We start from the raw sequence: 26,667 nt of genomic DNA, 5'->3' as shown, positions 1-26,667 counted from the left end.
ACGATTTTCACACATGTCTCAAAAATGTGTGTTGGAGAAGACTGGGGAAAAGTAAGGTGTGAAGTTGGTTGGAGATGTACGGGAAGCAACAATGTAACGTTTGGACCAGACAATCAGATAATGGCCACACGAAGAAAGGGTGTTAATGCTGATGTTTCTCCTGTCATATACAAGCCTCTTGCGAATTGAAAGAACATTATGAAAACACAGAAATACGAAAATGTTTATTTAATTTTTCTTGGCACATTTTTGGGGTAATCCTGGCTTCCTTGGCATCCATAAATACACACCACTGGGGTGAGTGGCTAGTACTTTACATTTGGGACTCCGTGAAAACCTGCCAATTGTCATGTATTTGTGAACACATTCGTTCCATGACTAGAAGAAAAAAGTTCAGCCAGTCGTATCACGTGTTAGTCAGTGCTTTTGCTAGAAAAGACAGCTTGTTCGTTAGAACGCTTGCAAGAGCCATGCAATTCAAAGCGTGTTGTGGACGACCTCCACTTATCAATAAGACACACTGACAATAGGCTTACAATCAAAAACACAAATGTTAATGTGTTGCATTAGTGCACATTCATTTAGTTTTCAAATAACTGCAAGTGTGGTACAGCTTTCCTATCTAATTAGTTCCATTTGTATACTTTTCAGCACACTCGTGCTGGGGGGAGGAACTGGAAACGAAAGTCTGGTGACGTTAGCTAAATGTGTTAGCTAACGTTAGCTGGACGGCTAGCTAATGCACATGCTTACCTTTTCGATGCCAGTCAGGGCTTTTTCTTGTCTATTGGCTTGCTTTGTCAAAAATCTGTATATCGCCATCCAATTTGTTTTAAATAGTTAATGTTGACATATTCCCTAGTTGATCGATTCCCACAATGTGGCCAAATGCACGGACTGACGTCACACTTCAGAAAGGAATTCTCAACGTCAAAATCGCGAGGGGCGATCGTGCGTGCGCATGCGTAGTTAACGTGGGAAAAGCAGAGATGGGATCAACTGCATAATCGAATCATGGGGTCATTTCGGCTCGTCGTTGATCATCAACTTCTGTTGTTCCGCAGCCAGCGGCAGAGCCATTTGATGTGATCAATTGCAAACCTGTTGAAAAATTCTATTCAATGTTGGAAAGTATTCTGTTGACTTTAGCCAATCAGAGGCGTGCGTTACTTCACCCATTGATTTCAGCGTCTCAGCACTGCATGACACCGTATGATGACTTATGTTTGTGTTTATGAAGAGTACAACTGTACAGCGAGAACAACTAACATTTACTATAACACATGCATTTCTCAAATCACACAGAGCTAGAGAGAAAAAGTCAAGGCCAGTGTTGAAAAAAGCACTTTTTAATTATAAACCGTATTGCTTGTTACAAATTCCATTCATGAGAGAAATGTGCAACATTAAGAGCCAAGGCATAGAATTAGAGATTAAGGTTTTCACCCAGAATCACATTTTAGATCAGCGTTCCAATAATAAACTGATGACAGAAATTGAGAGTTGGACTGTCTCCTAAATGGCCCCCCTATATAGTTAACTACTTTTCACCCATAGCCATATCAGGCCATTTAGTAGTGTACTATATTGGGAATAGGGGACCATGTGGAACGTAATATTGATTTTACATTGTGTTTTGCTTGTTTTATCTTTACTTAAAATATATAAACCATAAATGTTTCTCAATTAAAAAATAAACCGATTGCATATGTGTTCACCCACAATACCTGCAAGACGAATAAACCCAAATCATAAAATATAAAAAGAAAAATACATAAAACCATTACAATTAACAAATATTTATCTTGTATATAGTTACATTTGCTTTTTTTCAATTATTTTTTAAAATAGCAACTAGAATCAATCTGGTCTTTGCACTCATTCAAATCTTGCTAATTTAATTTTATGCTCCGCCCCTCTTTAGTCCCACATTCCCATTGGATTCCACTCCCACATAATTTCCTGTATCAATTCTAGGTCTATATCTGGTTACAAGACAACTATTTACATTTTTCTGAGACTGACCATTTGTAGTGTTGGATTGGCATGAAAATAATCAAAGGAACCAAGAACCGCTTTTACCCCTAGTGCTTTAATCTACTCAGAAAATATCTACATCTTACTCTGCACTGAGAATAATAATGCTGTCTACGGTACTAAAGGAACTCTGTCTGGGGGAAAACAACCAGCTAAATGTGTCCTCTCCCTCTTAGTGTTCTGTGGTCTCCATGGACACCAGCCAGGCCAGCAGGGTAGATGGACACCCAGGCATAGGTTCAGTAGGCTGGAACACTCCAGTCTGATGAGGAATGTATGGCACTAGAATGGTTCTCTCTGTTCCATATGCAGAGCATCAATCATATCAACTCTATACATTCCATTGTGTTATTATGCGGAACACAAAAAATAAAACTGTTCTAAACATTCCATTTGGATGCAATGTTCTGGAATGTTGCTGCTAGTGAATGATATCCCCAGGGCAAACCTCCATCCCACCTTAAAAACACCAATCAACGAACGAGGCACTCCAGTTAGCCTAAGCCACACAGACGTAGTTGAAGGCGATCACATATTTAACATTCATATATATATAGAGATTTGCAGATTGAAAGAAATGCAGTCACTGGATCAACAATCAAATCTGTGGTTTCTCCCATAGCTTCAGGAGAACCATTAGAACCAGAGGGAGTTGAGAAAGGGGGTATAACAATGAGCTAAAGAGCCACACAGATAGAAATGTATTGAATAGAGCCAAAACGGTTCACTGGTCTATTATACACGGCTGAAAATCATAGAAATATACTCTGCAGAACAGACTATCAACAATGTTCTGTGACGCAAGACCCATGTGTAAAATGTTAAAGTGGTCGTCAAGCTACTTACTTTCCCACAATCCTTTGCCACAACACTGCCCAATGGCACACCAGTGCCTGTCTGACATCACCCAATGATGTCATATACACTATAACATCACAACAGATGGCTCTGAGAAGAGAAGTAGTGTTCAGAAAGACTGTAGTAGAAAGTTACTGCAATAGTGGTGTGTAGTTTGGCACCTGTTCATCAGTGTAGTCAGAACCACAACTCGGCAATCACACTTCAAACAAAGACCAAAGCAACACCGGCAGTAGATCAACAAACATTGATTCTTTGTTGGGAAACAGAAGTTAAGTGGTAATTAGTTATCACAAGAAAAGAAAAAAAACATTGACCGGAAATCTTCACAATCACTTCTAGAAATGCAGTTAACCATTCCAGTAAAAAAGGGGGTTTGTCAGTTTAAGTTCAGTTACAGTTTGAATCCCATTCCAACAGTTCCCTTTTGATTAGCTTTGCTACTGTGGTGGTGAACGTTCCCAGTTCCCAGATGAAGTCACAACTGTCCCTATTGTGGTGGGAGGAGTTAGTAAATTAGAAGTGGTTTATGTCATAGTAGTGTGGACAGGTAGAAGAGGGATGTCAGGAGGATGTCAGTCATAGTAGTGTGGACAGGTAGAAGAGGGATGTCAGGAGGATGTCAGGAGTCCATAGTGTTCCTTTAGTGGCTAAAAGTCTGTCTGAATAGAGGAATGAGGGAAAGCTAGGGAGGTGAGGAAGGCTGAAGGTCATGCAAGTGGCTTATGTCACAGAACCCGAGAGATAAGAGGGAAAGAAGATTAAGAAATTGAAAGATAGAGAGAGGAAAAAGAGAAAGAAAAGAGAGAGACAGAAGGAGAGCGAGTCCAGTCCTAGTGGAGTCAGTGGTCCCTCAGTGAGTGTCCAGAGGTTCAGCAGGGGCAGTAGGCCGGTAGAGGCTGCTCTCTTCTAGTGATGCACACTATCAGTTTCTCTGTGGGAACACCAGGACAGAGAGAGAGACAGAGACAGAGAGAAGGGTTACTACCATGTGCAATATTTGTTGTAAGAGTGCAACTCATAAACCAGCCATATAAACTTAGAGGATTGAGAGGACACAGAGCCTGCTAGTGAAGACAATATCGGTCACAGCCTAAACATTACCAATCAATACATGAGACACACAGAAAAAATTAAAATGAAAGACAACATGAACACACACAGCCTAAACATTACCAATCAATACATGAGACACACAGACAACATGAACACACACAGACGCTTGAAAAGAGATCAAACACACACAAGACAGAATTCCATATGTATACAGACATGAAACAATGAAACAAACATCAAGACACAAGATCAACAACATACTACATCAAATATACAAATCCCCAGCAGAGGGAGCAAGAAAAACACCAATACAATGGAGAGAGAGAGAGAGAGGTTAGTCAGGCCATGCGGTTTAGTGAGAGAGGCAGGTGTTCAGTCGGTGGACACACATACCATGCGCTCACATGCAGTGTGTGAGGGGGTGTGGCCTAACCGTCATAAGAGTCCATGAGAGGAACAGAGTCCCGCCTCTCCTCATACAGCCCTCCCTGAGAGGGGGGAAGAGAAGGGGGAGGACAGGAAGAGAGAAGGGGGGAGAGAAGGGGGAGGGAGAAGAGGGGAAGAAAGGTGGTGGGTTAAAGCAGAGTGAGAGAAAAAAGAGAAAGAGAGAAGGGTGTGTTCAGAACGAACAATATGAAACCAGAAGAATCAGATAATAGAGAGAGGGGGGACGAGAGAGAGAGAGGGGGGGACGAGAGAGAGGAAGAGAGAGAGAGAGAGGGGAAGAGAGAGAGGAAGAGAGACAGAGGGGAAGAGAGAGTGTTGATAAAGTGGGTTAGTGTCAGAAGTTAAGTGAGAAAAGAAGCTAACCACCGTAGTGAGACATGCGAGAACATGCTCTGTGTGTGTGTGTGTGTGTGTGTGTGTGTGTGTGTGTGTACCTGTGCTGTGTCTTTGTCAGCAGGCTCGAGTGTTCCATCCAGAGTGTTCTTCCTCCCCCTCTGGTCCAGTGTGGAGTAGGCATCTGGAAGACAGCCAAGGCCTGTTAACAACTGTGTGTAGGCGTGTGTGTGTGTGTGTAGGTGTGTGTGTGCACAGACATACCTGGTCCCATATCATTTAGTGGAATCATGTCTCTCTTGTCTCCTCCTCCTGACAAACAAACACAGTCACAGGATGAGAGACAGCTAGTGTGTAGGTCATAGTGTGTGGGTCAGAGTGTGTGGGTCATAGGGTGTGGGTCATAGGGTGGTGTGTGGGTCATAGGGTGTGGGTCATAGGGTGTGGGTCATAGTGTGTGGGTCATAGTGTGTGGGTCATAGTGTGTGGGTATAGGCCAGTGGTCGGGGATTGTAGTGAGGTGACTGGGGTCCCCACATAAACAAATACAGCTTTTGGTTTTAATTAAGAGTACAGATTGGGAGAATATACAAACTCTGAGAAATGTTATCATTTTATTGTGTAAATGTATTTATCAGAGAGATGAAAATGTAATGACTAAAAGGTTGATGTAAAAATCAAAATTGACAAATTTCAGGGTTGTGTCATTAGATTGGTGGTGGGGTGGGGGTTGTGTCATTAGATTGGTGGTGGGGGTTGTGTCATTAGATTGGTGGTGGGGTGGGGTTGTGTCATTAGATTGGTGGGGGGTTGTGTCATTAGATTGGTGGTGGGGGTTGTAAGCATTAGATTGGTGGTGGGGTGTACATTAGATTGGTGGTAGATAACATTAGGATTGGTGGTGGGGTGGAAGCAGCTGGGGTAGATTATGGTGGGGTGGGGGTTGTGTCATTAGATTGGTGGTGGGGTTGGGGTTGTAACATTAGATTGGTGGTGGGGTGGGGGTTGTAACATTAGATTGGTGGTGGGGTGGGGGTTGTGTCATTAGATTGGTGGTGGGGTGAAGGGGTTGTGTCATTAGATTGGTGGTGGGGTGGGGGTTGTGTCATTAGATTGGTGGTGGGGTGGGGGTTGTGTCATTAGATTGGTGGTGGGGTGGGGGTTGTGTCATTAGATTGGTGGTGGGGTGGGGGTTGTGTCATTAGATTGGTGGTGGGGTGGGGGTTGTGTCATTAGATTGGTGGTGGGGTGGGGGTTGTGTCATTAGATTGGTGGTGGGGTGGGGGTTGTAACATTAGATTGGTGGTGGGGTGGGGGTTGTAACATTAGATTGGTGGTGGGGTGGGGGTTGTGTCATTAGATTGGTGGTGGGGTGGGGGTTGTGTCATTAGATTGGTGGTGGGGGGGTTGTAACATTAGATTGGTGGTGGGGTGGGGGTTGTAACATTAGATTGGTGGTGGGGTGGGGGTTGTAACATTAGATTGGTGGTGGGGTGGGGGTTGTGTCATTAGATTGGTGGTGGGGTGGGGTTGTGTCATTAGATTGGTGGTGGGGTGGGGGTTGTAACATTAGATTGGTGGTGGGGTGGGGGTTGTATCATTAGATTGGTGGTGGGGTGGGGGTTGTGTCATTAGATTGGTGGTGGGGTGGGGGTTGTGTCATTAGATTGGTGGTGGGGTGGGGGTTGTGTCATTAGATTGGTGGTGGGGTGGGGGTTGTGTCATTAGATTGGTGGTGGGGGTTGTGTCATTAGATTGGTGGTGGGGTGGGGTTGTGTCATTAGATTGGTGGTGGGGTGGGGTGTGTCATTAGATTGGTGGTGGGGTGGGGTTGTGTCATTAGATTGGTGGTGGGGTGGGGGTTGTGTCATTAGATTGGTGGTGGGGTGGGGGTTGTGCCATTAGATTGGTGGTGGGGTGGGGGTTGTGTCATTAGATTGGTGGTGGGGTGGGGGTTGTAACATTAGATTGGTGGTGGGGTGGGGGTTGTAACATTAGATTGGTGGTGGGGTGGGGGTTGTGTCATTAGATTGGTGGTGGGGTGGGGGGTTGTAACATTAGATTGGTGGTGGGGTGGGGTTATGTCATTAGATTGGTGGTGGGGTGGGGGTTGTCATTAGATTGGTGGTGGGGTGGGGTTATGTCATTAGATTGGTGGTGGGGTGGGGGTTGTGTCATTAGATTGGTGGTGGGGTGGGGGTTGTGTCATTAGATTGGTGGTGGGGTGGGGGTTGTGTCATTAGATTGGTGGTGGGGTGGGGGTTGTAACATTAGATTGGTGGTGGGGTGGGGGTTGTATCATTAGATTGGTGGTGGGGTGGGGGTTGTGACATTAGATTGGTGGTGGGGTGGGGGTTGTGTCATTAGATTGGTGGTGGGGTGGGGGTTGTGACATTAGATTGGTGGTGGGGTGGGGGTTGTGACATTAGATTGGTGGTGGGGTGGGGGTTGTAACATTAGATTGGTGGTGGGGTGGGGTTGTAACATTAGATTGGTGGTGGGGTGGGGGGTTGTAACATTAGATTGGTGGTGGGGTGGGGGTTGTGTCATTAGATTGGTGGTGGGGTGGGGGTTGTGTCATTAGATTGGTGGTGGGGTGGGGTTGTGTCATTAGATTGGTGGTGGGGTGGGGGTTGTGTCATTAGATTGGTGGTGGGGTGGGGGTTGTGTCATTAGATTGGTGGTGGGGTGGGGGGTTGTGTCATTAGATTGGTGGTGGGGTGGGGTTGTAACATTAGATTGGTGGTGGGGGGGGGTTGTAACATTAGATTGGTGGTGGGGTGGGGGTTGTAACATTAGATTGGTGGTGGGGTGGGGTTGTAACATTAGATTGGTGGTGGGGTGGTGGTTGTGTCATTAGATTGGTGGGGGGTGGGGGTTGTAACATTAGATTGGTGGTGGGGTGGGGGTTGTGTCATTAGATTGGTGGTGGGGTGGGGGTTGTAACATTAGATTGGTGGTGGGGTGGGGGTTGTGTCATTAGATTGGTGGTGGGGTGGGGGTTGTATCATTAGATTGGTGGTGGGGTGGGGGTTGTGTCATTAGATTGGTGGTGGGGTGGGGGTTGCTGTCATTAGATTGGTGGTGGGGTGGTGGGTTGTGTCATTAGATTGGTGGTGGGGTGGGGGTTGTGTCATTAGATTGGTGGTGGGGTGGTGGTTGTAACATTAGATTGGTGGTGGGGTGGGGGTTGTGTCATTAGATTGGTGGTGGGGTGGTGGTTGTGTCATTAGATTGGTGGTGGGGTGGGGGTTGTGACATTAGATTGGTGGTGGGGTGGGGGTTATGTCATTAGATTGGTGGTGGGGTGGGGGTTGTGTCATTAGATTGGTGGTGGGGTGGGGGTTGTGTCATTAGATTGGTGGTGGGGTGGGGGTTGTGTCATTAGATTGGTGGTGGGGTGGAGGTTGTAACATTAGATTGGTGGTGGGGTGGGGGTTGTGTCATTAGATTGGTGGTGGGGTGGTGGTTGTGTCATCAGATTGGTGGTGGGGTGGGGGTTGTGTCATTAGATTGGTGGTGGGGTGGGGGTTGTGTCATTAGATTGGTGGTGGGGTGGGGGTTGTAACATTAGATTTGTGGTGGGGGTTGTGGGGTCCCCACAGAAAACCACTGAATACAACAGCTATAGGCTATTCAGAGCCATGGTCTGGTCCATCAGCTGTAGTTACATAGACCAGAGACCTGTGGCAATCAAACATGGATCCAACCCAGACCCCAGGGACAATTTTACACCCAGACACTTAGTTCCAGAGTCTCATATTGGGGTAGACCTGTGAAGACCTCAGTGTGTGTGTGTTGCTAGATGTTATTGTCTGTCTCACCCCTGTCTATGAGCGGCAGCGTACTGTCTTCATATCCTCCGTTGACCCGGGGCTGGGTGCTGTTGGGAGGGTTGAGGTTCACCATGAAGTCAGTCTTCTTCCAGCCATCCTTCTCCAGGGTCTTCCTCAACTCCTTATAGCCCCAAACTAACTGGAGTATCAGCCCTGCACCACGCACCTCTCGCTCTGACCGGTTCCTATCAGGAGACAGAACTAGAGGACTCAGAGAGAGAAACAGCATCAAACAGAGGTGATTCAAATACACCCCCAGTCCACCCCGGGGGGAGGTCAACTACACACCCCCAGTCCACCCCGGGGGGAGGTCAACTACACACCCCCACTCCACCCCCGGGGGGAGGTCAACTACACACCCCCAGTCCACCCCGGGGAGGTCAACTACACACCCCCAGTCCACCCCAGGGGGGAGGTCAACTACACACCCCCAGTCCACCCCGGGGGGAGGTCAACTACACACCCCCAGTCCACCCCGGGGGGAGGTCAACTACACACCCCCAGTCCACCCCGGGGGGAGGTCAACTACACACCCCCACTCCACCCCCGGGGGGAGGTCAACTACACACCCCCAGTCCACCCCAGGGGGAGGTCAACTACACACCCCCAGTCCACCCCAGGGGGAGGTCAACTACACCCCAGTCCACCCCAGGGGAGGTCAACTACACACCCCAGTCCACCCCAGGGGAGGTCAACTACACACCCCCAGTCCACCCCAGGGGGAGGTCAACTACACACCCCCAGTCCACCCCAGGGGGGAGGTCAACTACACACCCCAGTCCACCCCAGGGGGAGGTCAACTACACACCCCCAGTCCACCCCAGGGGGAGGTCAACTACACACCCCCAGTCCACCCCAGGGGGGAGGTCAACTACACACCCCCAGTCCACCCCAGGGGGAGGTCAACTACACACCCCCAGTCCACCCCAGGGGGAGGTCAACTACACCCCCAGTCCACCCCAGGGGGAGGTCAACTACACACCCCCAGTCCACCCCAGGGGGGAGGTCAACTACACACCCCCAGTCCACCCCCGGGGGAGGTCAACTACACCCCCAGTCCACCCCAGGGGGAGGTCAACTTACACACCCCCAGTCCACCCCAGGGGGAGGTCAACTACACACCCCCAGTCCACCCCAGGGGGGAGGTCAACTACACACCCCCAGTCCACCCCGGGGGAGGTCAACTACAACCCCCAGTCCACCCCGGGGGAGGTCAACTACACACCCCCAGTCCACCCCGGGGGGAGGTCAACTACACACCCCCACTCCACCCCGGGGGGAGGTCAACTACACACCCCCAGTCCACCCCGGGGGGAGGTCAACTACACACCCCCAGTCCACCCAGGGGGAGGTCAACTACACACCCCCAGTCCACCCCAGGGGGAGGTCAACTACACACCCCAGTCCACCCCAGGGGGAGGTCAACTACACACCCCCAGTCCACCCCAGGGGGAGGTCAACTACACACCCCCAGTCCACCCCAGGGGGAGGTCAACTACACACCCCCAGTCCACCCCAGGGGGAGGTCAACTACACACCCCCAGTCCACCCCAGGGGGGAGGTCAACTACACACCCCCAGTCCACCCCAGGGGGAGGTCAACTACACACCCCCAGTCCACCCCAGGGGGAGGTCAACTACACACCCCCAGTCCACCCCAGGGGGAGATCAACTACACACCCCCAGTCCACCCCAGGGGGAGGTCAACTACACACCCCCAGTCCACCCCAGGGGGGAGGTCAACTACACACCCCCAGTCCACCCCCGGGGGAGGTCAACTACACACCCCCAGTCCACCCCAGGGGGAGGTCAACTACACACCCCAGTCCACCCCAGGGGGAGGTCAACTATACACCCCCAGCCCACCCCCGGGGGAGGTCAACTACACACCCCCAGTCCACCCCAGGGGGAGGTCAACTACACACCCCCAGTCAACCCCAGGGGGAGGTCAACTACACACCCCCAGTCCACCCCGGGGGGAGGTCAACTACACACCCCCAGTCCACCCCAGGGGGAGGTCAACTACACACCCCAGTACCCCAGGGGAGGTCAACTACACACCCCCAGTCCACCCCAGGGGAGGTCAACTACACACCCCCAGTCCACCCCAGGGGGAGGTCAACTACATCTCTGGAGGGACGTGGCTCTTTTGGTTTTTCTTTTCATTTAGTGTCTAACTGATCAGTAAAAGGGAGAAACCCTGCAGGCCCTCAGCCCACCAGAGACTAAGTTTGACCCTCCTGTTCTACATCATCCTTACTGATGGATAGACACACATGCACCTCTTTTTGTCACACACACACACACACACACACACACACACACACACACACACACACACACACACCAGCTTACCCGTCCTTATTGATGAGCACCAGTCTCTCGATGCCCTGCGAGGCTCTGAGGATCTTGGCAGCATCCAGGCTGGAGCCCAGAACCTCATGAAGGGTGCTCAGTACAGACACCACCGTCTCCTCTGACAGAGCCCTCACAGGCTGGCTCTGACCCCCACCAGGCAGGTTGGATACCAGGTGGGGAACTGCATGTTTACCTACAGAGACAAGAGGTAGAGATATATAGCTATAGTATTTACTAACACAGGTCGGCTCAAAGAGAGCGCGAGAGAGGGAGAAAGAGAGGGAGTGGTAGAGAGAGAGAGAGTGAAATAGGGAGAGGGAAAAACAGTTCCACAGAAACAGGACTAACCGAGCAGGTCTCTGTTGCGAGCGTCGATAGCCAGGTTCCTCAAAGCTCCAGACATGGCCCTGACCACCCGGTCGTTACCATGGGCCAACAGCTCTGTCATCATGGGAAGACCCTTCTCCTGACGCAACAATGCACGGATATACCGCCCATACTGAGACACAGAGGGGGAATACATACAGATCAATGGTTATTCTAGTGTATCTGCATTCAGGAAATGGACAGACTGTTTTGAGTACTAGACTGTGGTTTAATAAGGGTCTAGAAAGGCGGTGGTTTGTGATTATACTGTGGTTGACTTACGGTCCAGGTGTAAAGGGTTTCTGTTAGAGGTCAAGTAAGGAGGCTGAAAGGGATGTGTGGACCCGATGGTGGTTGTGTTAAACTGACAGGCAGTGGCGTATCAAGGTGTGTGGTGGTGTTGGACCTGGTGGTGGTTGTGTTAAACTGACAGGCCGTGGCGTATCAAGGTGTGTGGTGGTGTTGGACCTGGTGGTGTTTGGGTTAAACTGACAGGCCGTGGCGTATCAAGGTGTGTGGTGGTGTTGGGCCTGGTGGTGGTTGTGTTAAACTGACAGGCAGTGGCGTATCAAGGTGTGTGGTGGTGTTGGACCTGGTGGTGTTTGGGTTAAACTGACAGGCCGTGGCGTATCAAGGTGTGTGGTGGTGTTGGGCCTGGTGGTGGTTGTGTTAAACTGACAGGCCGTGGCGTATCAAGGTGTGTGGTGGTGTTGGGCCTGGTGGTGGTTGTGTTAAACTGACAGGCAGTGGCGTATCAAGGTGTGTGGTGGTGTTGGACCTGGTGGTGTTTGTGTTAAACTGACAGGCAGTGGCGTATCAAGGTGTGTGGTGGTGGTGTGGTTGACTCACGGTCCAGCGTCCGGCACACAGGTTCTGCACAGCTCCGGCGGAGGCTTCCAGCACGGTGGGGTTCTTACTCTCCTTCAGCAGAGAGGTGTAGACACGCACCACCTCCGGCTGGAACAACAACTCATAACCTGGACGGACACACACACACACACACACACGGAGGGAGAGGTGTTAGAAACATGTAGACACGTCTCCATGTCTTCTCCTTTTCACCTGCACTGTTGCTGCATTCATAAATCTGGGGGGGGGGGTCACTTTGAACGGTCATCCAACTAGGAATTCCAAGTCAGAAACTCGGGCCTCCTCATAGACCTCGGAGTTTCAGACCTGAAGATCACTGACATGATTTGACCTCGTTTCCCAGTTGTCTTGAAAGCACCATGAGTGAAAACAATGTGATGGAAGCTCATCAGGCTGGCTTAGCTGTCGCCTGGTCACTTGTTTCAGATCAGTACAATAGAGGAGTGGACAGGAGAAACATCATATTCCAGTCTACATGGTGCCACTTTATACTGTGTTACCTTTGGCAGGTGTAGTCCTCTTTGGAATGTCAATCATATCTGCTCCGTCCTCATTTCTCCCTGCAACAGAACATCAGAACACTCAGGAACAGACGCACAGAACACTCAATAACCCCCTGCCCGCTATGGCGCTCTAGAACCCCCTGCCCGCTATGGCGCTCTAGAACCCCCTGCCCGCTATGGCGCTCTAGAACCACACACCTCTGTGAGCCACTGAAAAAGCCGCTAGGTAGGAGCACACATGCTAACAAACACTCTCTCACACGCTGCACACTGCCTCTCTTACACACATGGTCCTCTAGGAGACAGCAGAGAGCATGACAATGACACATCATTAGCCAGTCCTAATCAATGCTCTAACCAGCAGACAAGCAGAGGTCAGAGAGTCAGAGCTTACCTTTAGAACACCAGTCATCTGTTCCACAGCAGAGAGAAGGAGAGCAGAACGAGGGAGGAATAAATGATAGGAGGAGAGGAAGATGATTTGAGTCAAGCGAGAACAGCAGCAGTGACCCAGCCACCCAGACACCTCCTCCACCAAAGCACCAGCATTGATCACATGTAGGATTAGAAACTATCGCAGAAAACACACACTAACATGCACGCCAGCACAAAGACAAACCATCAAAAACAAAATGTCTGTTCACAAATAGAGAAACAAATCATTTCCATCACAGACAGACATCAGACACACAGACATTAAGGAGTGAGACTGAACATTCTTTAGGATGGGGGTAAATAGTATTCAACATCCCAGGCCAACCACTGGTTCTCTGCTGTCTCTCTTTCCTGCTACACTGTCACTATACTGTGTACACACACACACTACAGTCAACAACTGCATCACTCTCACTCTGCCTTCCTTCCACTGACAGATAATATAAACACTCTCTCAAACACAAACCAGACAGACAGACAGGCACCCGCGCACACGAGAACACACACACACTGACCTTTGCCCCTGCGGGAGCTGAAGCGGTTGGTCTTTCCAGTGGAGGGGGCGGGGCCCTGGTTGAGGGACATGGCTTCCTGGTAGCGCTCAGCACCCGGCACCTCCCGGTGAACCTAAGGTCAAGTCAAGTTTAAAATCATACAGTATAATATTGCTTATTTAAAGACATGCTGCAAAACGTTGGTGCCTACTAAGTATTTTCTTTACACCTCCGGCTTTGGGCTGATGTGTCAACATGTTGTTCATACATAATCTAGGAGCAGAATTACTGTCTTACATCAATTAGCCACGAAATCCCTAGTTTGAAAGCAACTTTTTCTGGGAACTATACTGCTTCATTTTCCCCCGTGTGGCACCCCTAGCAATTCAAGTTCTAGCCAGTGAGCTTCAGCCCCTCGCCATTTGAGTGACAGCTAGCAAGATGCAGAGTGAGCACTGACGTTGTGCGCATATCTATACATATGTGACGTAGTACACCATTTTCAGGGACCACTTCTGGCTCGTGAGCGCTACTTTCAGAACTGTGAACAGTGTTGTCCCGATGGTAGAATTTCGACTTCGATGCGGATACCAGGTTAAGTATCACAATACTCGATACAGTACTAAAATAATACCATGGCCAAAGTCACATAATGGCACTTGATCCAGACAGATCTTTGAGGTTTATTTTAAATGTTTGATTTTTTGAATGTATGCGTTAATGAATGAATTATACAATCAATTTGACTTCATTTTTTTACTAATCCAACTACATAACATCATGGTAATAATGTATTTGAACAATAAATCTCAATTGATAAACTGGGTAAATCAAGATGTAGCCTAGGTGTATTCACAATGCAGGTGAATGCATATTCAATAGCAGCGTGAGCATGAATTGAGTTAGAGCTTTCTGGCTGATTTCATGGTGCTACAGATGAAAAACAATTGTTTCCCCTTCCATTTGGGACTTATTTTATTGTACTGATCAACAACATTTGCGTAGAAGAAGCAATCTCTTATTTTATAAAAGTGTGTCTCTAAGACCCATGACATTATTCACACACACAGCCAGTTCAAGGCTCGAGCAAATAGGATCTTGACTGGGACAGACGTGAGGCGGGAGAGACAAAGTGAATGAATAAAGGTTTTGGTCACAATCAGTGTTTCCTCAGAACAGGCTAGTGGTAGCCATGGGGAAGTGGAGCAGGCACCGTGCTCTCACGCCATAAGGGGACCTCGGCTGTGCTGATAAACAAACTCAATCCTCTCTCAATCAGTAGATGACGTGACACTCATTTGACAGAAGCACCAAACGTTTATTTTTTTTAATCTAGTACCGAACCGTTTGTCATGTGCTGGTTTTGAAAAAAGTACAGAAGTTTGGGTATACCATGCAACACTAAGAACTACTGGCTAAAAAGTCTACAGAAGTACCAGAGAATCTCTTTAAAGTACAATTCAAAAGGTCACAACACATTACTAAAAGGCAGGATGAAACACTGTAGAAAGAAACAGAAAGGAGAACAATGTGAACTACAACAATACCTGATAGGACAGATTCCTCAGCAGACACATACTGTTCTCTATCAGCTGGAGACAGAGAGGGCAAGAGAGAGGGGCGAGGGAGAGGGGGCGAGGGAGAGGGGGCGAGGGAGAGGGGCGAGAGAGAGGGGCGAGAGAGAGGGGGCGAGAGAGAGGGGGCGAGAGAGAGGGGGCGAGAGAGAGGGGGCGAGAGAGAGGGGGCGAGAGAGAGGGGGGGAGAGAGAGGGGGAGAGAGAGGGGGGGAGAGAGAGGGGCGAGAGAGAGAGAGGAGAGATCAGACGAAGGAAAAGGAGAACTGGATTAAAATACATGCGGACACACAATCAAAGTTCAGGATCACAAGAAAAACAGCAGTGTGTGCGTGCACACCTTGTTGTCCACGTCTTTCAGGTTGATCTGTGATTGGACAATGTACATGAGCGAGTCGACCAATCCTGTGCACTCTCTCAGCTTCCTCCTGGCCTCACTGCGCTCTGAGCTCACGTTCCTGTTTTAGAGAGAGCGGGAGAGAGGGGGGGAGGGGAGGGAGAGAAGGGGTGTGAGAAAGCAAAAAAAACAAGCAATACAGAAACAGAGGGGGACAGAATAAAATGGGCAGAGAGAGAGAGAGAGAGAGAGAGAGGAATGAGAGTGGCTACAATCAGTGGCCACATAAGGATTCCAGCACACAACCATTAGTAATAAAACACTGAGTGGTCCTATGTCAGTGTGTTGCTTTCAGAGACTGAAAGAGTGAAAGGGTGTGGCCACGTCCCAAAAAGCACCCTTTTCTCTATGTGGTGCACTAATGTTAGGGATGCCCATATAGGGGATAGGGGGCCATTTAGGACGCAGCCTGTGGTTGTTAAACTCCAGTATAGTAAGGGGACAGTGAGATCGTAGATCAGGTTACTGGGCCAGTCATTGTGTTGTAGCCTGCCTTTAACAGAGACAGACACACCCACTGGAGAACACAGCACATTCCCACTCTGCCCTACCTTCTGGGAATTCCTCAGGCACACCTGTACAGACATGCACATACACACACAGCACTGCAAGACCAACACACAACACACCAGTCACTCATGGACTATACATTACTGTTTTATGGCAGGCCGATACATCTTCAATACTGGTATGTATTTTTACAATATCTTCTATCATGATATTTTCATACAGTGCTAAGATAAATGAAAAGTTTGACAAACTGGACGACATCACAGTCAGTTTGGTCCTAGCTTGGTTGAGTATAAAACCATCAGAATGGAAAAAGACCCATAAAATCATTAAGAATTAATTTGTTGCAATTCTACAGTCAATGTTGAAGCATAAAACATATTTACAACTTTTATTATTCAGAAACTTTAAAATACCGTAAAAAATGAGAAACATATTGTGATTTGATTTTATGGCCATATCACCCTCTTTTTCCTCTCACTGTACAATCCATCCCTCTCTCCCTCCCCCTCTCCGTACCTCAGGCAGCCAGCGGTGTTGGTGAGGGACGTCTCCCACTCCAGGTGTCGTGGTTTGAGGTTCTCCTCTCCTCCTGCCTCGTTCGCTCTCTCCCAGCCCGAGTGAGCCACCATCACCTCGTCTGAGAGGGCGTGCAGGGCGTGGTCAACGATCTCCATCTTCACTGAGTCGTGAGATGACAAGTTCCACAGCGTGCCTGAGAAAGAGTGTGACGGATCATCATCACCACCGCACACTACCATCTCCCACTTACCGCAGCAGTACGCCGGTAGTAACCGCAGCAGTACGCCGGTAGTAACCGCAGCAGTACGCCGGTAGTAACCGCAGCAGTACGCCGGTAGTAACCGCAGCAGTACGCCGGTAGTAACCGCAGCAGTACGCCGGTAGTAACCGCAGCAGACGACCGGTAGTAACCGCAGCAGTACACCGGTAGTAACCGCAGCAGTACACCGGTAGTAACCGCAGCAGTACACCGGTAGTAACCGCAGCAGTACACCGGTAGTAACCGCAGCAGTACACCAGTAGTAACCGCAGCAGTACACCAGTAGTAACCGCAGCAGTACACCAGTAGTAACCGCAGCAGTACACCAGTAGTAACCGCAGCAGTACACCAGTAGTAACCGCAGCAGTACACTAGTAGTAACCGCAGCAGTACACTAGTAGTAACCGCAGCAGTACACTAGTAGTAACCGCAGCAGTACACTAGTAGTAACCACAGTAGTATTACCTGTGATAGTATCGGTCAGGTCCTGGTCTCTGGTCTTCCTCAGCAGTCGGACCAGGGCCGGTACTCCATCACAGTTCTTGATGGCGATCTTATTGTCAGGGTCTCGTCCGTAAGAGATGTTTTTGAGCGCTCCGCAGGCGGCGTGGTGGACCTCCTTCTTAGGGTTGTCTAACATGGACACCAGGGATGGGATACCTTTCATACGACGGACATCTGTCTTCACCTGGAGGGGAGAGAGGGCGAGAGGAGAGGGAACGAGGGAGAGAGGAGATGGAAGGGGGAGAGAGGAGAGGGAAGGAGGGAGAAGGTGTTAGTGGTTGTGTGTTGCTCTCATTCTGACATGAAAGACAGTAGCTAGGTAGCCTGCAGCATGGCTGTGTTTATAACTAGATAAAGGGGTGTGTGGGTAATCAAATCTAATTTTATTCATCACACGCTTCAGTAAACAACAAGTGTAGACTAACAGTGAAATGCTTACTTACGGGCCCTTCCCAACAATGCAGACAGAGAGAAAATAGAAAGAATGATAGAAAAGTAACAACACTTAATAACAAAAGTATATAAACACATAATGAGTAATGATAACATGGCTATATAAACGGGGTACCAGGTAATTGAGACAGATATGCAAGGGGCTTTAAAGCTGTCGGTGTGCAGGTTCTGTTTGTGTATATAAAGTAAGTGTGTATAGATAAAGATGACCTTGTTGTTCTTAAAGGTGAGGTGCTATAGGTGTATATATATTACCTTGTGTGTATTAAAGCCAAGTGTGTGTGTGTGTGTGGTGTGTGTGTGTGTGTGTGTGTGTGTGCGCACGAGTGAGTGAGTGAAGTGGGGGATGTTCTGCCCATCCAACCTAGATTGCCATGTAGCTAGTAGTGTTTGTAGTTAAGTGAGTGACTGACTGACCATGAAAGAGAAGTGGGAATGTATTTCCGTGTCAAATAAAATAAATGTTTATTAGTCACATGATTGGGATAATGTCACGTCTACTGCGCTCCTCCTCTCTGGCGCTCGTTGTCACCAGTGTAGTCATCATTACGCACACCAGCCACCATCGTTACGCGCACCTGCGCTTCATGAGACTCACCTGGACTCCCTCACCTTTCTGATTACCTCCCCCATCTGTCACTCCCTTTGGTTCTTCCCCCGGGCCTTATTGTTTCTGTTTATATGTTCCATGTCTGTACACTACTCCTGTTTCTTGTTTTGTTCCATGTTTGTTTATTTATTAAATTCACTCCCTGTACCTGCTTCCTGATTATTAGCGTACACGTTACAGGTAAACAGCAGGTGTAGACTAAGTGACATGCTTACGGCCCTTCCCAACAATGTAGACAGGGGAAAAAGAGAAATAATACAAAAATGTGTGTGCTTATATTTGTCCAAGACAGGTTACAAAAATACATGACATGGCCGTCTATAGTTATCAAATATCTTAATATCAAACATGATCCATTTACAATACTAGTAAAAGTGTGTGTGTTCACGCATGCATTTCAATGAGTGCAGGTTGTGTGTGTTATAGAAAGTGTGTTGATATTAGTTGAACATGTATTGACTAGAGTAGATTATGACGATGACTGACTTCAATTATTATTTATTGCTATTCGTCTTTTCTGATGAAAAACATCTAGTGCTCATTGTCAAGATCTGCAAGGAAACAGTCAGCTCAAAAAGGAGCTTGTAACCAACATGGGAGAAGGTGTGTTTGCAGAAGAGCATGGTTTATATAGCTAGATAGATCCCTCTACTGGTGCCAAAATGTGACTGTAGGTTTTCAGCAAATATAATTAGAGTTTACCCTATTCATCTATGGCAAAGCTACTTATATGTTTCCCCTTTCATCCGTGTCTGGTGTTCGCTAGTTACTGGCTAGCTGGGTCTTCAGTCAGCATGGAACAAAGGGGGGGGGTCTCTTTCAAAACATCTGTCAGTGCTGCTGTGAACCACATCACAAAATACATTCTAAACGGGAGATGTATATAAATATATAATTGATGCAATATTGTTTGAGGTTCTTTGTGTTTCACCACATTTGCTTGAGGTGATTTTACTGCAACACTGCATCCAAGTTGCTCGACAAAGGCTTTTCAAAGAGCTGTCAGTCAAGGCCAGCTCATGAATATAAGCTCCACGCCCACTCAGCCTGTCTTCTCAAACTTCCTGGTATTTAGCCAGGAGAGAAAAAATGCTTTTCAGAATGACTGTTCAGGACTTTTAAATAATTTACTTTCTGGTTTCAGAATTTCTGCAGACAAGCTGACTGCAGTGCTAACGTTCTAGAAGGTGTGACTCCAAGGAAGAAGAGGTGTCGTCCTACGATGACATTCAGTGAGTCATCCACTACATCAACAATTTGGCAGATGTCCACGCGATGCCGCTCCCAGGATGGAGCCCTGGATTTGAGGCCAGACATCCGAGTGATACCGACATTTCAGACCTTCTGTGTGGCCCAAGTGCAAAACTTTGATGCGTGATCATGGAGAGTGCTTTCCTAAATCTTGATACTTATATTTGTATGGAACGTTCAACAGCTCAAACCAGTGGACCAGCAGCAAAGGCTAACCAAAGCCCGCATGAATCAGACCCAGAGAGACGGTCAGTCCATACTTTGGTGACGTGCTGGTCATATTGTCTTTAAAGTTTCTCCTTTTAGTTGCTGCTTAGATTACTCTGACCCGTATTACCTCTCACCCCCCCATCCCCTTCTCTGGTTTAGCTCTTTTCAGATGTTGTTTACTCTGTGTGACTGTCATGGGTGTCAGGTCCTTGGTTTGTGAGAGGGTCGTTTGGGCACATCTGCATGTGCTGTCCCCAGGGACGTGTCACATGGAGAAAATGTGTTTGAATATAGCCTATACACATTCTCTGTGACATGAAACTATAAGAGATATTATTTAACATGGCAACTGATTCATTATTTATCCTCCCAAGCCTCTCCGAATGGAATCTGATTTGGAAAGACTACGGGTCACAACCATAATATGTGCAGGGACTACATGGGATGTGCACGTGTACATGTTCAAACACGTGCACACCACATGTAGTCTTTGCACATATGGTTGTGACCTTTAGTCTTTCCAAGTGTTTCTCTGTCATGTATGTACACGTGTGAACATAAGTGAATGCAGCCAATGTGCAATGTGTGTATGTGTACAAATGTGGCCACGTATTCATGTGTATGCAACACCGATGCAGACAGACACTGTCTGTAGAGTTACTGGATTTCATGTTATGCGTTTCCGTATTCATTATTTGAATAAAGGTCTTAAAAAAGTAACTACAAACTTTGACCTAGTTTCTCTCAAAAAACATGGTGTGGGGACTCAACATGTAATGACATGTAACTCGTTGGATATTTGGAGTAGAGAGATCATGTTGGCCTCATTACAAAGCTACCATTCTCTTCTTTCCAGCACTGTCTAAAACTCCAAATGGTTTTGGGGTCAATGTGACTGATTATCATAGAGCAAGTCACATATTACCTTGTAGTTCTTAAAAGGGGCGTCAGGTAGCCTAGCGGTTAGAGCGCTGGACTAGTAACCGAAAGGTTGCAAGATCGAATCCCCAAGGTGACAAGGTAAAAAACAAATCTGCCGTTCTGCCTCTGAACAAGGCAGTTAACCTTTCGGTTACTAGTCCATCATTGAAAATAAGAATTTGTTCTGACTTGCCTAGTTAAATAAAAGTTCTAAAAAATAATAATAAAGTTTATATATATATATATATATATATAGCAATCTGTCAGTCGATGACGTGGCACATAACCATTGGTTGATGCAAGCGACGTCTGAGCAGGGGAATGCGACCTCATATATATATATATATATATATATCGAGACGTCGCTTGCATCAACCAATGGTTATGTGCCACGTCATCGACTGACAGATTGCTATAACATATTATGTGGTTAACCAATACATCAAAAAATACAGTCGTTGTAAGATCTGTCAGGCATCAGCAACACCTGGTCAGAAGAACGTGCCCATTACCTTGTCGTTCTTAAAGGTGAGGTGCTGCAGGTGTATATATTACCTTGTCGTTCTTAAAGGTGAGGTGCTGCAGGTATGCAGCAGCGTTGCTCTTGACGGGGTCCAGTCTGTAGTTGAGCATGGCGATGACCTCTGGCAGCTCAGGCTGTCTCCAGGAAGTGGCAGGGCCTTTCCTCAGGGTGCTGGCCAATCAGGTAAGAGAATATATACAACACTTTCATCCAAAGCGACATGCAGGCAAATTCCAAATCTGGACCTTGAATTCAGTACCACTGTTGAATATCATTCTTCCCCTCTAATTAGGGACTGACTTAGACCTGGGACCCCAGGTGGGTACAATTCATTATCAGGTAGAACAGAAAAACAGCAGTGGTCCGGACCAGTCCTAAAATTCACTTTTTGTCCACCAGCCACTGTGGCAGGTAGATTTAAAGCTCTACCAGCCACTCTGTTTTTTTATAATCCAAAATATTTCCCTTCCCTAAAATTACACTAACAAAACAAAAAAACAGATGAGCATGCTTTGTAATGTTTCTAAAACAATAAATGTATTACTGTTAAGAAGTAATGTGGTATATTGTTTAATTTAATTACATTTTTTGTGACCTGAAACTTAACAAAAATGATCCCCTGCCCCTTTAAGGACGGGAGGTTACCATGGTAACGTGACTCGAGTCATGTTTATCTTGTGAGACAAGCAGCAGAGTTGTCTTCTCTTCCCTAGCAGTTGAAACTCAAACATTGAAAAACAACCTAACTTGTGAACAAAACAAATATAAATAGCCAGGAAACACAAAGACAAAGTCTTACTTCAGTAGACTTCATCTTCAAGTAAATTAGACCAACTTTTATGCCTGTGCACAAAGCTTCTAAAAATGAATCTTTCACTCAGCTCCAGACACAGTGCGAGGTGGGATAGGCTATAGGATTCCTAGTTCTTTGACTTTGTGGGATTAATTTACCAGCTATGAGACAAAAACTGCAGAAATACTTTGAAAATAGCTACTGCACCATTTAATCACACTTGACTATTTTTATTCACAAATGTGAGTGAAATGCTGGCACTGTGGAGCCCTTGGCCACCCACCAACATGGCTGGTGAAACAGACATCTGACCCACCAATGACAAAATGTACCCGCGTTTGGCAGATGGTGAGTGTTCATTTTAAGCCCTGGTCTGGACATGCAGGCTTGGATGTGAATACCCCTGATATATCTACAATACACCACCAAGGAGTCTCACCTGTCCAATGAGGCCATGCTACCCCTCTCTCCCTGGGCCAGGGGTGCACCTCCCCAGTAGTACATGTCCCCTGCTCCACTCATGTCTCCATCCAGAGTCCCTTCATAGCTCCTGGGAGGGGAGAGAACAGGTAAAGGGTTAGTATGGAGTGAACACTACTCCTGTGATTGGAGTGGACACTACACTGGTAGGGGTTAGTAGGGAGTGGACACTACACTGGTAGGGGTTAGTAGGGAGTGGACACTACACTGGTAGGGGTTAGTAGGGAGTGGACACTAGACTGGTAGGGGGTTAGTAGGGAGTGGACACTACACTGGTAGGGGTTAGTAGGGAGTGGACACTACACTGGTAGGGGTTAGTAGGGAGTGGACACTACACTGGTAGGGGTTAGTAGGGAGTGGACACTACACTGGTAGGGGTTAGTAGGGGAGTGGACACTACACTGGTAGGGGTTAGTAGGGAGTGGACACTACACTGGTAGGGGTTAGTAGGGAGTGGACACTACACTGGTAGGGGGTTAGTAGGGAGTGGACACTACACTGACTGAATAAACAATCAGAGATACAGAGAAGGAGACCAGACATTACTGCACAAATATACCAACAGAAATGTCCCCTCACACACTCCCTCCACACACACTGGGGCATGTACCCTGTCCTGCGGGGCGGTCCGTGGTTGAAGGCTTGTTGGTTGCGTGGTACTGTTCCGTAGTGGATGGCCGGTCCCATGCCGTAGTCTGCCTCGTCATATCCCACACTCCTCTGGTCATCCTCCAGACCGTACGGCTCCGGGACAAACCTCTGCATCCCAGACAGCTCCAACGCACTGCCCATACGACCCACCTGACAATACAATATCATCACGTTAATACACTCTGCAGTCCTGACAGCAACACACTGCCCATACGACCCACCTGACCAATACAATATCATCACGTTAATACACTCTGCAGTCCTGACAGCAACACACTGCCCATACGACCCACCTGACCAATACAATATCATCACGTTAATACACTCTGCAGTCCTGACAGCAACACACTGCCCATACGACCCACCTGACAATACAATATCATCACGTTAATACACTCTGCAGTCCTGACAGCAACACACTGCCAACCACCTGACAATACAATATCATCACGTTAATACACTCTGCAGTCCTGACAGCAACACACTGCCCATACGACCCACCTGACCAATACAATATCATCACGTTAATACACTCTGCAGTCCTGACAGCAACACACTGCCCATACGACCCACCTGACCAATACAATATCATCACGTTAATACACTCTGCAGTCCTGACAGCAACACACTGCCCATACGACCCACCTGACCAATACAATATCATCACGTTAATACACTCTGCAGTCCTGACAGCAACTACACACTGCTCATACGACCCACCTGACAATACAATATCATCACGTTAATACACTCTGCAGTCCTGACAGCAACTACACACTGCTCATACTACCCACCTGACAATACAACATCATCACGTTAATACACTCTGCAGTCCTGACAGCAACTACACACTGCTCATACGACCCACCTGACAATACAACATCATCACGTTAATACACTCTGCAGTCCTGACAGCTCCAACGCACTGCCCATACGACCCACTATATTTAACACACACGCCATATGACCCACCTGTGGCTGTGCTGCGTATGGGTCCAGCTGGTTCCTGCTGATGGCTCTGTATCCTGAGTCCAGGGTCCGGTACACATCAGCTGGCCTGGAGGAGAGGAGGGGAGAAGTAGAGAGGAGAAGAGGGGGAGAGTTGAGGGGGGAGAAAGGAGAGAATATACCCGTTGTCTCCCAACTCTACGTCTATGGATAAAGAGACAACAGATCCATCTGTCCTACCTGTAGCGGTCGTCCATGCGTGCTCCCCTGCTCAGGCTGGCGTGGGTCTCCCCTATGGAGGGGAGAGCCCTGGCGGTAGTCCTCGTACCCCGGGGTCCGTAGTGGTAGTTTCGGGGCACAGTGTTGGTGGGATAGTCCATGGGAGGACCTGGCTGTCTGTAGACCCGCTCCATGGGGGTGGTGTAACCCCCTACACCTGTCATAGACCCCCCTCCATCCAGGGAGAGGTTGTCAGACACAGAGGGGATGACTGTACGAGTCATGGTAGTCTTCACTACCTTCTTTACCTGGGGAGAGGGAGATGACAGCACGAGTCAGGGGAGAGAGGTTAGTGTCAGACATGGAGGAGATGACATGAGTCAGGGGAGAGAGGTTAGGGTCAGACATGGAGGAGGTGACATGAGTCAGGGGAGAGAGGTTAGTGTCAGACGTGGAGGAGATGACATGAGTCAGGGGAGAGAGGTTAGTGTCAGACGTGGAGATGACATGAGTCAGGGGAGAGAGGTTAGTGTCAGACATGGAGGAGGTGACATGAGTCAGGGGAGAGAGGTTAGTGTCAGACGTGGAGATGACATGAGTCAGGGGAGAGAGGTTAGTGTCAGACATGGAGGAGGTGACATGAGTCAGGGGAGAGAGGTTAGGGTCAGACATGGAGGAGGTGACATGAGTCAGGGGAGAGAGGTTAGTGTCAGACGTGGAGGAGGTGACATGAGTCAGGGAGAGAGGTTAGGGGAGAGAGGTTAGGGTCAGACGTGGAGGAGGTGACATGAGTCAGGGGAGAGAGGTTAGTGTCAGACGTGGAGGAGATGACATGAGTCAGGGGAGAGATGTTAGTGTCAGACGTGGAGGAGGTGACATGAGTCAGGGGAGAGAGGTTAGTGTCAGACATGGAGGAGGTGACATGAGTCAGGGGAGAGAGGTTAGGGTCAGACATGGAGGAGATGACATGAGTCAGGGGAGAGAGGTTAGTGTCAGACGAGAGGAGGTGACATGGAGTCAGGGGAGAGAGGTTAGGGTCAGACATGGAGGAGGTGACATGAGTCAGGGGAGAGAGGTTAGGGTCAGACATGGAGGAGGTGACATGAGTCAGGGGAGAGAGGTTAGTGTCAGACATGGAGGAGGTGACATGAGTCAGGGGAGAGGTAGAGAGGTTGGAGAGGAAAAGGAGGGGAGAAAAAGAGAAGTGAGAGAAAGTAAGGGGTGTGGAGGCAGAAAAGATCAGTCAATTAGCTAATGTCATTCACAATCCTCAAGTGTCAACTGTGTGTGTCTGTAAGTAAAGGTAGTACCGTAGTTTCTGTGCGGCGCGTGGTGCCATCTTCGCTGGTTTCCACGGAGATGACGGGGGGCACCTCGTGAGGGTCCTCCTCCACGGTAACCGTCTCCTGGACGACTTGACCAGGCTCCATCCTGTACTGAAGAACGGAGACAGACAGTTACAGACAGACAGACAGACAGACAGACAGACAGACAGACAGACAGACAGACAGACAGACAGACAGACAGACAGACAGACAGACAGACAGCTTACATGTGTCCCGTTGACGTATCCCTCGTTCAGTGTGAGCCTCTCTATGTCCGCATCACAAACACGCCCATTCTGTAGAGCGGAGGGGAAGACAGGAGTTGTTTACACAAGTGGGCAGTGTGTGTGTGTGTGTGTGTGTGTGTGTGTGTGTGTCAACCGCAGGGCCAGTGGCCAAGGAGGAGCAGAGTTATTCCAAACATTCAGAGGAGCAGGTTAACGCAGGACAGAGAGAATGTCATGACATCACAGCCCCAGGCTCCTTTCACACACACAGGCAACACCACTATACCATTCAGTCAACCCCAGACATTTAAGCAGAAATACACTAAGTACAGAGTAGACAAACAATTCAACACTTGATGAAGCGAATGAAAAAACCATGAATGGATGGACAGAATGGGTGAGTCATGGAGGAGGATGAGAGAGCGGTTCTGAGCAACAGGGCTGCCAGCAACACAGAAAGAGCCTCAGAGAGAGCAGGGCGTGTGAGAACCTGTCAGTGGCTTGTCAGTTGGCTGTGTGTGTGTGTGTGTGTCTGTCTCAGTGGGGTTCTCAGTGTGTGTGTGTGTGTGTGTGTGTGTGTGTGTGTGTGTGTGTGTGTGTGTGTGTGTGTGTGTGTGTGTCTCAGTGGGGTTCTCAGTGTGTGTGTGTGTGCCTGTCAGCTATGTAAACAGGGTGAAGACCAGGCACATTCCAACCCCG

General features: G+C 48.3%; 1 protein-coding gene across 4 annotated transcripts in view; it reads right to left on the bottom strand.

Annotated features, from left to right (window-relative positions):
- Positions 1 to 1,333: 1,333 nt before the first annotated feature.
- Positions 1,334 to 26,667, bottom strand: part of LOC106610489 (catenin delta-1) — a 40,043-nt gene continuing 14,709 nt past the window's right edge. For 2 of the 4 annotated variants that reach the window (XM_045722994.1, XM_045722995.1), the window contains 21 exons: positions 25,969 to 26,037; positions 25,727 to 25,852; positions 24,438 to 24,724; positions 24,222 to 24,306; positions 23,209 to 23,399; positions 22,558 to 22,668; positions 21,358 to 21,496; positions 17,319 to 17,541; positions 16,592 to 16,787; positions 15,506 to 15,623; positions 15,140 to 15,184; positions 13,614 to 13,725; positions 12,661 to 12,720; positions 12,140 to 12,267; positions 11,273 to 11,423; positions 10,922 to 11,117; positions 8,556 to 8,752; positions 4,996 to 5,043; positions 4,833 to 4,915; positions 4,385 to 4,439; positions 1,334 to 3,829 (listed from right to left, as the gene is read on the bottom strand). In XM_045722994.1, coding sequence (XP_045578950.1) covers positions 3,768 to 3,829; positions 4,385 to 4,439; positions 4,833 to 4,915; positions 4,996 to 5,043; positions 8,556 to 8,752; positions 10,922 to 11,117; positions 11,273 to 11,423; positions 12,140 to 12,267; positions 12,661 to 12,720; positions 13,614 to 13,725; positions 15,140 to 15,184; positions 15,506 to 15,623; positions 16,592 to 16,787; positions 17,319 to 17,541; positions 21,358 to 21,496; positions 22,558 to 22,668; positions 23,209 to 23,399; positions 24,222 to 24,306; positions 24,438 to 24,724; positions 25,727 to 25,852; positions 25,969 to 26,037 — 2,682 coding nt within the window. In that variant the 3' untranslated portion in view covers positions 1,334 to 3,767. Of the gene's footprint in view, positions 3,830 to 4,344; positions 4,440 to 4,832; positions 4,916 to 4,995; positions 5,044 to 8,555; positions 8,753 to 10,921; positions 11,118 to 11,272; positions 11,424 to 12,139; positions 12,268 to 12,660; positions 12,721 to 13,613; positions 13,726 to 15,139; positions 15,185 to 15,505; positions 15,624 to 16,591; positions 16,788 to 17,318; positions 17,542 to 21,357; positions 21,497 to 22,557; positions 22,669 to 23,208; positions 23,400 to 24,221; positions 24,307 to 24,437; positions 24,725 to 25,726; positions 25,853 to 25,968; positions 26,038 to 26,667 lie in introns of all 4 variants that reach the window. The other 2 variants (XM_045722996.1, XM_045722998.1) reach the window with 2 other exon arrangements.

This window comes from Salmo salar, chromosome ssa08 (genome assembly GCF_905237065.1).
Source record: "Salmo salar chromosome ssa08, Ssal_v3.1, whole genome shotgun sequence".
In the NCBI taxonomy this organism is placed as follows: domain Eukaryota; kingdom Metazoa; phylum Chordata; class Actinopteri; order Salmoniformes; family Salmonidae; genus Salmo; species Salmo salar.
The sequence above is the reverse complement of the archived record's forward strand: the minus strand, read 5'-3'. Positions and strand labels throughout refer to the sequence as shown.